Source organism: Pogona vitticeps, chromosome 6 (genome assembly GCF_051106095.1).
Source record: "Pogona vitticeps strain Pit_001003342236 chromosome 6, PviZW2.1, whole genome shotgun sequence".
Taxonomy (NCBI): domain Eukaryota; kingdom Metazoa; phylum Chordata; class Lepidosauria; order Squamata; family Agamidae; genus Pogona; species Pogona vitticeps.
Window position 1 is genome coordinate 20,713,069 of NC_135788.1, and position 13,451 is coordinate 20,726,519.

Here is a 13,451-nt window from a genome sequence, read left to right on the forward strand (position 1 = left end):
TACATATGAGCAGGAGTTTCTTCTTCTTCACTCCATATGGTGAAACCTATGAGGAAGAGTTTAGGGACTGATTGTTGTTTGTTGCTGAGTGATTGTTGCAAGTACGTTACTTACAATCAGCTAGTTAACTACCAAGTAGGGCTTAGGGTATTGGTAAGAAGTAAGATACGAAAGGCTGAGAACCACTGATTTATATGGCATTTTCTCCCCATCTTACCTTCACAAGTGATGTGATGAGAATATTACTAGCCCAAAATAGAATCATAAAATAGTTGAGTTGGAAGGGGCCTATAAGGTGATTGAGTCTAACTCCTTGCTCAATGCAGGAATCCAAATCAAAGCAGAACTGACAGAAGTCAAATGAATTAACTCCTCTTAGGTATATGTTGTGGTATGTTGTTATAGAAAAAGCAACCCCACTGTAATCACTTTGATGACTCGGATTCTGCTGAGGGCTGTTCTTTTGTGTCTCATACAACCTTTTAAGTCCTAGGATTTAGAATATGGACATTTTTGAGTCATCATTTTTCAATAAATGCAATAAAATTAGAATGCCAAGAAAACCCCAGTCCTGTTTTTGATTAAGTGAAACTTTTCTTTATTAACACACTGGAATTTGAACTGTTCAACCATGTAGTCAATTCAAAACAAAAGTAACCAAGAATATTCTGTGCCAACTTAAATATCACGTAAGACTCTGTTTCCTTGTGTGGGTGGATGCTATTTTTAATGAAGTGTAATCTGGAGAAGATAATTATTTTAATATGAAAATCATCCCATTTTCATTCAAGTGACTAATGCTCTACCATTATTCAGTTCAAGTCTTAGAGACAAGGAAAACATTCCACCAGATGAAGTTGCGTAAAGTATCCATCCTGTTTTGTGGCTGCTTCCAGTGACATCTCATGGCGCCTCCATGGTTCTTCCTGTAGCTGTGCCATATAGAGGGTTGGCAAAGGAAGTAGCCATTCGATCTTTACTGCAAGAAAACTGGGTGGTGGGGCAGAGGATGGGTAGAAATAGTATGTCCTTTCAAAACAGGAGCTAAAATTATATCTAAACAGTGCCTGACTCATGATTGGGTTAAAAGCATTTGGCTGCCTGAAGTGGAGGACAAAATGGTGTTTTCCTCCATTTTGTAAACAAAAGCTGACCAGGCTAGGAGTATCACCTTACATCAACACAGATGATGGCACTGCTTTCTTCGGTCCTTCTAACAATGGCAAATGAAGGGGAAGGGAGAGGGAAGAGTTAATGGGCTAACAGTTCAGTCCATTTCTGTGCGTAAATGGAGAGGAAGTATTATTTTGTATTTTGTCTCAGACACAAAAATATATTGGCTCAGCCTAGGTAGGCAAGCTGCCATTTGGGTGTGCCTCAGAAATATATTCTAACTTTCAAGGTCAAACTAGATCATACACTTAGCATGTAGTTAGAAGAGGTGATCCCTCAAGTGTAGTTGGAAGAGGTGATTCCTCAAGCTTGTTTGTCAGAGGATATGCTTTTCACCAACTGTGTATCTTGCATTAAGTGCATTCTGTTTTGTGATTGATCATTGGAAGCCAAACACAGACTAAATTTACAATTCTGATTTCTCAAAACAATTCAGTTTTCCCTCTTTCATCAAGGGAAAACAAGTTAATGGAAGATAAAAGCTCTCTCTCTCTGATGTCTGATTTGACCCATAGTGATTCTGTTGCTCCAAATCACATATCCACAAGGAAGTAGTATGTATGTCATGTCAAGGTCTCCTCAGCATATGAGAGAAGCTACTTTTACAACAGTGAACTGAACATGCAGCTGGGTTACAAGCTTGAAGTACAGACTGTGTATGGAGACAATACAACTGCATTTCACAGTTACAAAATGAAGCTTCTTTATAGTGGGGCTCACAGGGTGCAGTTCTGCATCATAATTAGTAAATCTTTTGTAAAGTTATTGATATATCATAGGTCCAGGGTGGAAGAAATACCACACATGTTTACTTATGGAAGAAGAAGATGAATGTCAACCTCCAGGCAATGAACTCTTGTGTTTTTAGTCATTTCAGATAGTTAGTTTCTAAAGCAACTGCCTTGGTGATAAAGGACCAGGTTGTTCCCTCTACAACTGTGAGAGATGAAATGGTACATTTTTTTTTTTACTGAAACAAACATCCTGTGTTGAAATTCAGGTTGTCAAATGAGGAAACCATAAGATTAGGAAGGTATAAGAGGAAATCAATAATCTTTTAATTAAATAAGATTCTAGGATGTTCTTCTGCATTTACAATATGCTTGCTGTATTAGGAAACAAACAAATATTCCTGTTGTCTAGTGTAGTGCAAGGAACTGTTCTGGAGAGTGCCACTGATCCCATTCCAGCTCTGTCAAATGGCACAGTCAGTAAGCTTCCTGACAATGTCTCCAGTTCGGAAGAACTGTAGCACCTATTTTCCCGCACAAGAATGTCACATTCATAATGAGCACATGGCACTCCAGAGTCCACTAGGCCCCCAATGCCTTGCTCTGTGCTCAGGTGAGCAAGGTACTGTGGAACAGGGTAGTTTTGAGGGTTTTCTGTGCTGAACTGCCACAGGTCATCTCCATAATGGCTTCACTCACAATGCTTTTCTCTGGGGTTTAAAAGTGAGGGAGGAAGTGAGAAGGAGTACGTCCTCCCATCTCAAGTCATGGGCCACATTGAGCAGGAAACAGGACTTCCGCACTAGCACAGCAGCAAGACAAAAGAGTTCTGCTCCTTTGCTCTGAATGGGCCCTTTTTTATACCCATGACAGGACCTTTCAGCTTATTGTTATGAATCACTTCCCTAGTAAAGCAGCAAAAAAACTGGGCCACTGTATTTGCATTCTTGTAATGATTAGCAAATGTAAGCTTCTCTGCAAATGTAAAGAAATGCTTAAAAGACCCAGTTCTCTGCCTAATGGTAGTGGAATGGAATCATATTTGCAATCTACCTGGGGGTAAAGAAGTTTTCCAGAAAGCATTTTTTAAAAAGAAAGCCATTCACACCTACCTCCTGCTGTGTCTGCCAAGGAGAAACACTGATCTGAACTCCCAGTGAGGCAGCACACTCTGTAGACTACAAAAGAGACAAACATTAGCTTTAGGCCAATCTTATTCAGCAGTGAACAAAACAATGGTAATGTTGCCAGTATTATCAATAAAATAGCTTACTGGTTTGGAAAAAAATAGTAAGGAAGATGAAGGAAATTCTCATAAGTTGTTTAAGGAATCTGGTGACTTTATCAGGGTAGCACTAGCAAAACATTAACGGTAAGGCCTCCACGTGAACCAGGTCAACTCCCTGAATGAACATAATTCAAGAGAGTATTACATTCAGGACTCAAATGTACTGTAATGCCTTGAGTTTTTTTCCTGCTTATCAAGCAGGAAATGCCAGAAATACTGTAGTGACAGGGCCCTACAACAAGCTGCAATGGCTGATGGGAAATGGAATCCACCTCACTGCAATACATTATCCATATATAGAGCACTCTTCATAGGTTCATACATAATCTGGAGTCAGAGGCGAGCAGAGAGTTGGCCAGGGTTATTGATTATGCCAAAATAGAATGGGAAATTCAAAAAGGGTTAGCAAAGAGGTTTACAAAGATGTTTCCAAATTAGGTGTCTGGGCAATAAAACAACAAATACACATTAGTGTGTAGTAATAAACACTGCAGTATAAAAAGACATATACAGTGTGGGGCTCCACCAGTCGGTAACTGACCAGGAAAGAAACCTTGCAATCATGGTGGATAGCTTCAAGCATGTGGCAGCTTGAAAAAGGAAAATTCTTTGCTAGAGATCTAGGAAAGGGATCAAACATGAAACTCTTTATATCAGTTCTGTAGGAATTTTTGGTAGCTTTGGATGAATTCGTAGGAATTTTTGGTAGTTACCTTAGCAGACGGTAGCAGGCTAGTGAGATGAGCTTATGGCTGTGAATTATGGGTCATCATCCACCTTGTTCATAGTAAGGTAAAAGGTCAAAAACATAGTGTTCCAGGAAGGGCATCAGAGGGCTGGTAAATTGAGCTGAAGTTGGAAAACTGAGTACTCAGTTTTACGTCCATAATTAAATTGTAAGCTGCCCAGAGAATGCTTTAAGCACTATGAGGCAGTATAAACGCAGCATACAGTAAAACTGGACTTGAGCACAAAAGCCCCCAAAGTTGGGTTATCTATGTGTAAGTATGCTGATGTCCATCAGGGAGTTGGGAGAACAAAGGACAGTAAAGAAGTAATTCAGCTTCCTTGAACAAGGGGGACAAAATCTAAGGAGAAAATTACCCAAGGGAAAGAATATATATCTGATCACAGACTGTCTACTGTGCTACCTTCCCCCATTCTATGGCAAATATATATATAGCAAATGGAATTCAGGAAACTTAGAGCAATAGGTAGGTTTTCTGCTAAATTTAGTTTGTTCAGTATGATTTTGCAATGAAGCACATGGTGATACTGCAGTTACCGAATTTGAAAGGAATGATACATACACAATTCCCCCCCCCCCCCCATTTCATAACCTTCAGAGGAGTAGCAAGAGCATAAGTGGTTGAATAAAGTAACTAATTCTCTGTCTCTTGGCTGGGTGATTTTGGGATATGTCACCCAGAAAACCTTTCCAGCTGCTCACTAAAATCCATTAAGCGATGCAGCCCCACAGTCTGTATTCTAAACCAATATAGAGGCATCATTACAGCAAATCAACCCAATTGACTGAGCATGTAGCCTCATAAGAACTACCCTAAATGAGAGTGTTTGGTCAGGATTTCACACAAACTGGTGAGAATTTTCATTATTTTTTGACCCAAAATTATCAACATGTACAAAGCTTAAACAGGAGAGAAAGCAAAACTGGCAGATGTGTCTGCAGGCTGGGTCTTTTCCCATCACCCTGTCCTTCTAATGTGAGATGCTGGAGATCAACCTTGGGTGCATCAACATGGAAAGCATGTACTTTCCCCTGAGGGGTACACAGTGAACTTTGTGTAAACATCATGGAAATTAACAAAGTTTGCAGAACTGCTGTGCCTGGTAGATTGTCACTGCTGTTTCCTGAAAACAACATGATAAGTAACTTACATGGGCATATTTAAGGGTTACCGGCCCTCAGTCAAAATAACCAAGGCTACAGCTATACAGTGGTGCCTCGCTTAACGGGCGCCCCATTTTATGACGAATCCACATAGCGATGATTTTTTGCGATTGTTTTTGCAATCGCATTGCGATGGTTTTAATGGTAAAAAATTGCTTTGCGATGATCGGTACGCTGTTTCGCATACTGATCATCGCATAGCGATGATTTCCCAACAGCTGTTCCAAAATGGCTACCGGGTAAAAAAATGGCCACCCGCTGTGTTTTTGCCCAGATTCCTCGCTTACCGGGCAGCGAAAATGGCCGCCGTATGGAGGATTTTTGCTTAAAGATGAGTTTTTTGCCCATAGGAATGCATTAAACGGGTTTTAATGCATTCCTATGGGCTTTTTAAATCCGCATAGCGACGAAATCGTTTTGCAGCGATTTTTGCTGCACGGATTATCGTTGCTATGCGGGGCACCACTGTATTGTTAGTACTGAATTGACTTTCAAGTGGAGTTTACTAGTGCGCGGAGAGTACACTGCAAGAGAAATCTTTCTCCAGTTGCCAGTAAGAACAATGTGCTTTTGTAAAAGGTGTATTCTTCATTTAAATACATCCACCCGGGGATGTTCTTACTTTCTTTGATGGGCAATATCCCAGGAAAACAATTGCAGCTTTATATCATCCACTTCTGAACGAGTATGTCAGGTGGTTTCCACCTACCTTTACACTCTGAGCCTCATAAAGTGGGTTGTCAAAAGCGGTATTGGAGAGCTCTTCAGGTTTCCTGTAAAAAAGGCACAGTGCTGAAGCGTACTGCGTATTAAAGAATAAAGCTGTTTCAGATGACAAAGATAGGGGAGTGAAAATGAAAATGAAGACCAAAATCATTTGGATGTAACAAATAGTAATCATTGTGTGCCATCAACTCAATTCCGACATTCTGGCAAGACTTTTCGAGGTTTTCTAGGTAGAGAGTACTCAGACGTTATTTACCATTCTTTTCTTCTAGGGGTGCCCTGGGACTAGGCAGCTTGCCCAAGGCCACACAGGCTGGCTCTTCTGGGGTGCATAGTGGGGAATTGAACTCTCAACCTCCGGCTCCACAGCTAGATCCTTAATTCAGGATGGCTCCTTTTTCTCTCTCAGTACTAAATTAAATGAATTATCCCCTCTTAAAGAGAACTCCTGCTAATGTTTTAAAGAGATTGGAGACCTTGTTGTTGTTTTTGACTTAATATATTGCCCCATAGTGCTAGAGCACTTTTTAGGCAGTTTACAACATGATCATGCAAAGAACACTTTAGAAATTACATCTGGCACAGGCCTCAGGGCCGGTGCTTCAGTCTTATAAAAACAACTTGCCAGTTCTAAATTGGGTATAATTGAAAAACAACATTCCCCAAACCCACATACTGAACGATTTTACAGATTAGGTATATCATCAAAGATAATATAACATGCTCTCAGTTGGAAATGTAATAACCCATGCATTGTCAGAAACCATCAATTGTGTGCAGAAATGGTTTGCTTATCCTAACATTGTGGTTCCAAGAAATAGATGTTGAGTCAAAGTCACTTTAGAAATTTAATTATATGCTTGGAATTCTCAAACCCACATATCCCAGGATTGTCCCATTGACCTTAAGGAGCCTTCCATTTGGTAAGCCAGTCTATCTTGCTTTGCCATTAACAGCACTGAATTACTGTTTCACATTTCACCTGCATGGCCTAATTTTACCCTGCAATTCTGTGCACATTTAGTAGTGAGCAAATTCAAGGTGAAACAGTGTAATTTAGTCCCAAGAAGATAAAATAGGAGTGCATTCTTAAAAGAACTGCAATATTTCTGGTGAATTATGTATCTTCTATATCAGCCTCCCCCAACCTGCTGCATTCCAGTTGTGTTGAACTACAATTCCCATAATTGCTATTGCCAATCACAGTATTCTCATTGTTCAGGCAAATCCGACCTAACAGGATTTCAGCCAGTATTAGTGTAAATAATATTCAGCTCTTATTGGATTTGCTAAAGCCAATCAGGACACAAAATTCACAGGGCACTGTCTAGAACAGGGAGGGTGTAGTGTGCTTCTGCAGATATAGTATGACTTACTGTCTGAGAGAGAGAGTTTCATGTTTCCCTGTTCAACATTCTCTGTCAAGACTTCAACTTTGTTAGGACCAACCAAAGGATTAAAAAATAATCAGCAGTTAAGTTTGTAAGTTTTTTTCAGATTGAATGTAATGCTAGAACACAAATAGCAAGGATGGAGAAATGTCAGGAGGCACAGAAGAATTGCCCAGGTTTTGGGTCACAACATTATTCCAGAGTTATAAGCCTTTTAATTTAGAATTCATGTAGAACCCTCTTTCATGCCTCATAAGATTGCATGAATGGGATGAGATAAGTTCAAATGAGTCTGAAAAGGGGCTTTCATTACAAATTTGTTGCCCCTCCCAAATAATTTTTGTGCAGACTTTTATGAAATTGTAAACTGATTCAGACACAGTATGAAATAAGTTGAAATAAGGAAGAGACGAAACAGAGTCAAACTAGACAACTCCTTTACCATAAATTATGAAGATATGTTGAAAGATGCCTGTTTCTCATAGCACATACTTTCATGGACTTCTGCATCTTGCATTTAGCGTGCTTTGTTTTGAGACTAGCTACTGGAGAGTTTAAAATACACTTACAGCCTTGCTTTCCCTCCACTCCCCCACAGCACTTAAATTTCTCCAAACAAACCTGGAGTTTTATATGGATTCCACCACTACCCTCATGAGAGAGATCAAGAAAACTCAGCATTGATAGAGCAGTTTCTTGAGCTAATTTCATTTTTGCAGTGTTTGCCTGTTGTCTAACATAACAGAGACATTATCCTTATTGGAAATGATAGCTCATGATTAAAGTAATCGGCTGTCTAGCCTACACAAGGTCTCACAACAAACATAAAGTTGTTTCGCCACTTTACAGCATGCAGGACGCCAACCCACTGCCTGCAAATTGTCCAAAGTAATCAGAAGATAAGCCAGAATATTATATCCATTCAAATTACCATTCTTTGTATATGAAATCAAAATAAACTATGTTCCAAAACAACAGGACTACAGAGGAAGAACAGGATCAGTTTGAAGTTGGAAGGAGGTAAGAGTAGATGTACGAGTGGTATATCTGAATTTCCAGAGAAAACAAATGTTTAGTGAAAGAGTTTGGAGCTCCTTAAAAGCACAACTAAAACTGTTGAGAGGAAAATGAAAAAATTATCTATCCTGGACCCCTACCCCCACCCAAGCAGATCATGGAAAATTGTGTGATTTTTTCCTAAGCTCTTCAATAGAAACATACAAACCATAAAAGGAGAAAAGGAAAAGAAAAGAAGAGGGGAAATGGAAAGGGGGAAAAAAAAGAGAAAGACACTAAAGTGATGAACTTTCATGCAGCATACATAGCCTTCTAGCATTCACATAATTCTTATGAACCATAGATGACAAGAGATGATTGTGAACACAGTAAAGCTCAGGCTTAAACAGATCACCCAATGGCATCAACTCTATTAGAGTGTGTTTAAATGCCTATTTATGTCAAACATTACTAGCCTGTCCTTTATACCTCAAAGTTATTGATCTTTGAGAAATTTCATGCATTTCTAAGCCCATTTTTCTGTTTCTGTGAAATGTGTTAGTTATTTATGTGCCATCAAGTCAGAATCAACTTATGCTGCCCCAAATGGGACTTTCCAGGAAGTGAGATATTTAAGGAGTGATTTTTCCATTTGCACTCCCTCAGTGAATTTCCAAGGTCAAATGGGGATTCAAACCCTGGTCTCTGAAGCCCTAGTCCATCACTCTATCCACTACACCACACGAGTGTAAAATATGAAGCATCCATCCCAAAAATGTGGTAAGTGTTGCCTTCTTGCATTAATTAGCAAGCATACCAGCGCTGGATGGATCTGTCCTTGTGATCTTTTGCTGTGTGTTTGCATGTTTAGCTTTAGAGAAAGAAAAGTTTTTTTTGTGGTGAGACAAAACAATGCAGAAATTATTATAGAAATAATATGTGATGCCACATGAAATGAAGAATTCTGAACCATCATTCTCACCATGCTGATATGACATATCTTGGTCAAAATCTCAGCAACAACAATTTTGTACATCCTTTATTTTGGCTCTGACTTGTCCACTCCTGTCTTCAGCCCCTCACTGATATGTGGCCCTGACCTACTACGAGCTACCTACTCGTAGTATGGTATGACCTACCTACTTGTAGCTCTACAGGAATACAACAGCAGCATTTGTTGTAATTACCGTATTTTTTCCATTTATAACACACCCCCATTTATAACATCCCTCCCCTTTTCTAACCCCAAAATTACGAAAACTTAGCTTCGAGTATTCAGTCTCTGGGCTCAGAACACTCAGACATTACGTGTCCCTGTTGCATCTGAGCCTGGAGGCTCCACCTTCCAAATGGAAGTCAACATACCAGAAGTGAACTAGATAAGTTTTATCCTAGAAAAACCACCTTCATGATTATGATGTCTCCCCTACTTGCATTTCCTAGTTTAAATGAAGGTTTAATAAAATGTTGTTGCTCTTGGTCTGACACCCATGTCTGATTCAAAGGGCTAGAGAGAGTCCTTTGTGCCCAGTGGTTTTCACAGGGGTGAGAATCCTTGCTTGCACACACTTTCCTCCCCAAGTCAAATTGAACACATACCTTGGGGGGGAGTATGTAGTATTTACACTATTTAATGGTTTCAAATTGATTACATTTTCCTATATGTCTTACATAGTTCTAACTGTCAAATAATGTCATGTTTAAAACTATTTGCATTTGTTTATATTGCTTTTCTTGTACTTTGCTCAGAGATGTTATGATCTAGTGTGTGATATAAATGCATAAAAAAGCAATAAATACTGTAATATGTAGAGGAAATATGCTCAATTCATTTCAAAATGCAGAGAAACCAAACCTCCCCCTGTATGACAGATACCACTTTTATGAGCAGGTGGAGGGAGGAGAGCCAGAAACCTTGAAAACAGGAAAAATGCCAACCAACCTCTTCAGATTAAAATGACCTATCAAATAATACTTTAACAGATGCATAAAAGGTTCTATAAATATAATGAAAGCTCTCTTTCTACTGGTGCAAAGGCCTGTTGCTCAGAGCCTGAATTGTTAAAAATGGAGCTTATTCATTCAGTTCAGCTGATGACACGTGGGTCAAGATGGGCTACAGTCAGTCAAGTGATACTTTGTTGATTGGCTCAACATTTCTGTACTGTTACATTTTCTCATTTGATTGAACTCTTAATGCATCATCCAGGGCCACCCAGTTCATTTCTTCTCCAAGCACTTTCTGCCCCTTTATATTATTTTTAATGGGGTCTTCATATGTCTCATCATTGTTGTGCCCAGTTCCACCTCAGGGGACAAACGAATTTGTTGTTTCCCTTTCAATAGTAAAAGAACATTTCACTCAATTTCTTTTGTGTTCATTCACCAACCATACCATGATGTATGGTGGTGGCGGCAGCATGCTTTAAGAAGACATCTAAAATAGGAATGAATCAAAGCTTTCTTAACCGGATGGTCTGGATGAGAGTGAGAGCAGATGGTTCAGAAGACATTGTCAAAGACCAAATGAACAATAGAACAGGCTATTAAAACACAAAATACATATTTGACAGTAATCCATATGTACTCCCCCCCCAAGATATTCTTAATTGTTTATATCCTGCTAAGAGGCAAACACAAAGAGAGTTATCTCCTTTGCCCCTTTTATCTTCAGAACAACTGTGCGAAAATAGGCTGAAGGAAAATAACAGGCGTAAGTCCTTCCAATAAACTTCTCTGCTGAATAAGAACTTGAATCTGAACCACCCAAGTTTCAGTCCAACACCCCAGCCTGTACACCACACTCTCTCCTTGATTCCTTTCTCCAAAGCTCTTGGTCCATCTGACTTTTGTAGTCTGCCTGAAAACAGTTTTTGATGTGCCCCAAAGAAATTTTGGGAGGTGCACTTACATCCAATTTAGAGAATCTTGACAGTAGGACAAAGTTCTCTAAACTGCACAGTTGGATACCTCATAATTTCTATTAATCATCATAATCACAAATCAAGTCTATTCCCATATCTAAAGATAACTTCTCTACATGGATGTGTATTTATGCATATATACATATACACATGCAGATAGGTGTATATATGCAGATAAGTATATCCAATACTTAATGAAGGAAAAGCCTGCCACATGAAATAGTGTAAAGGGTACTCATGCATGTTTGATCAAGGCTGCAATTCTATGAACAATTATTCGGAAGTTAGATCCCACTGAATTCAATGAGATTCACTTCTGAACAAACATAGAGGGACCGCACTGTTAAGCTGGTCTTTACCCTCAAGCCACACTGAACACTTTGCATTGTGAGCCATGTATGAAAAGTTATTTCTGCATATAGCTTCAAATCTCTGATACAGAGTGAATCTTTGGATTTGATCCATAGTAGGCAACTTTGGCAAGTCCTCTGGACTGCAAGGAGATCAAACTTCGCCATTCTGAAGAATACCAACCCTGAGTGCTCACTGGAAGGACAGATCCTGAAGCTGAGGCTCCAATACTTTGGCCATCTCATGAGAAGAGAAGACTCCCTGGAAAAGCCCCTGATGTTGGGAAAGTGTGAAGGCAAGAGGAAAAGGGGACGACAGAGGACGAGATGGTTGGATGGTGTCATTGAAGCTACCAACGTAAATTTGACCCAACTCCGGGAGGCAGTGGAAGACAGGAGGGCCTGGCATGCTCTTCTCCATGGGGTCATGAAGAGTCGGACACAACTTAAGCAACAACAAAGGCAGCTTTTGGAAATGGTTCATTAGATCCATAGTTATTGGCTTTTATGACCTAATAACAGTTGTCTGATAAAATGTATCTGTTTTGAATTCTTGTGATATAAGAGGAAACTATAGCGGTAATAAACATTGTCTTCCTACACAACATTCCACTGAAAGTCATTTTGATGTGTCACTCTTATTCAGTCAAGGAAGAGAGCTGCCAATGAAAGAGGGAAACAGGTGCCAGCTGCCATCCATTTCCTAGTTTTTTGCTCCAAAGTGAAACCCCTGGAGCTTAAACTTCATTAATATGCACAGCTTTTACATTCTAGCACTTCAGGGAATTCTGCATAAAAAAGTTTGTCATTGTGCCCGGTTAAGCAGAAGCAATGGAGTTGCTCCAGACATACCTTTGATGATCATAAGGCTGCAGGTTTCACTTCACTTCTGAAACTGCTTACATTCGGAAACTGCAATACATTTTTCAGGGACACCCTTCAATTACCAAATCTAAACAGGCTCCAAGATCAAATCCAACCATCAGATTTTAAAGGTGAAGACAGAGGAGCATATGCTGCCCTTGGAATTCTTTTAGTCTGCACATTATGTGATGACTTCCCCCCATACGAGCCTTGAGAACTCATTCTGCCACTGGCTAGTAGTTATTTTTTCATCATCATCATCATTAGTAATGCTATTTTATTTATAGCTCACTCTTTTTTATGGTAGCCTCGGATGGCAACAACAGTGATTAAAGAACCAGTGATGTGTTATTATAGTTCGGAGGATGGGACTTTAATTGAAAAAAAAAAAACAGTTTCCAAAAACCAAAAGAGGCTCCATTTTCCCCCTGGTTCTTCTGTTGATTCTCAAACAAGAGCCTCCTAAATACATGTGATCTGTGTTAACAGAAAAAGGGGGCACAAGAAAGTTCTGTGTTTTTTTCCCACATTTCTCTCTTCTGTTAAACTCTTCTTTTGTTCGTTATCCGTTAAATCCACTGAGAACTTTTTCAGCCCATAGCACTCCGAGGGCTGCTGTCAGCCATCAATCAGAATGTCCAGGGCAGCGGGGAGGAGAGTGAGAACGCTGAATTGGTAAAAGCTGGATTGCTGCATTGGTAGGGGACCCTGCTGTTCATTTAATTTTTAGGAAAGTGGCTACCTTTTGTTCTATCCTGGTCTGCCACTGCAGTGCCATTAGTGCCAGGCAGTAAGCCCACATGTGGCACTAAGGCATCATCTTGCTGAGGGAGCATATGGAGATTTTCTTTGCTACAGGTGCCCATAGTACAGCTCAGTGGCTTAGGCATCTGAGTAGGGAGTTCAATTCCTCATTTTGCCTCCTTGATAGGAACTGGACTCAGTGACCCTAAGGGTCCCTGCCAGCTCTGCTGTTCTAAGTTTGGCTTGAGAAACAGAGTGGCCCACGAGATAAAATTAGTGTCCATCGTCCCTAGCTGAAAGGAGAAGAAGACAACAGTGGCGGCGATGAGGATGACTGTTTGCAGTTGCTGGG

At 39.9% G+C, this 13,451-nt stretch overlaps 1 protein-coding gene across 1 annotated transcript in view; it reads right to left on the minus strand.

The window, feature by feature from the left end:
• Positions 1 to 767: 767 nt before the first annotated feature.
• Positions 768 to 13,451, minus strand: part of MALRD1 (MAM and LDL receptor class A domain containing 1) — a 215,974-nt gene continuing 203,290 nt past the window's right edge. Inside the window, exons 31-33 of the mRNA XM_078378260.1 lie at positions 5,814 to 5,877; positions 3,017 to 3,082; positions 768 to 990 (exon numbers count right to left, since the gene is read on the minus strand). Of these exons, the coding sequence (XP_078234386.1) occupies positions 904 to 990; positions 3,017 to 3,082; positions 5,814 to 5,877 (217 nt within the window). The 3' untranslated portion in view covers positions 768 to 903. The remainder of the gene's footprint in view (positions 991 to 3,016; positions 3,083 to 5,813; positions 5,878 to 13,451) is intronic.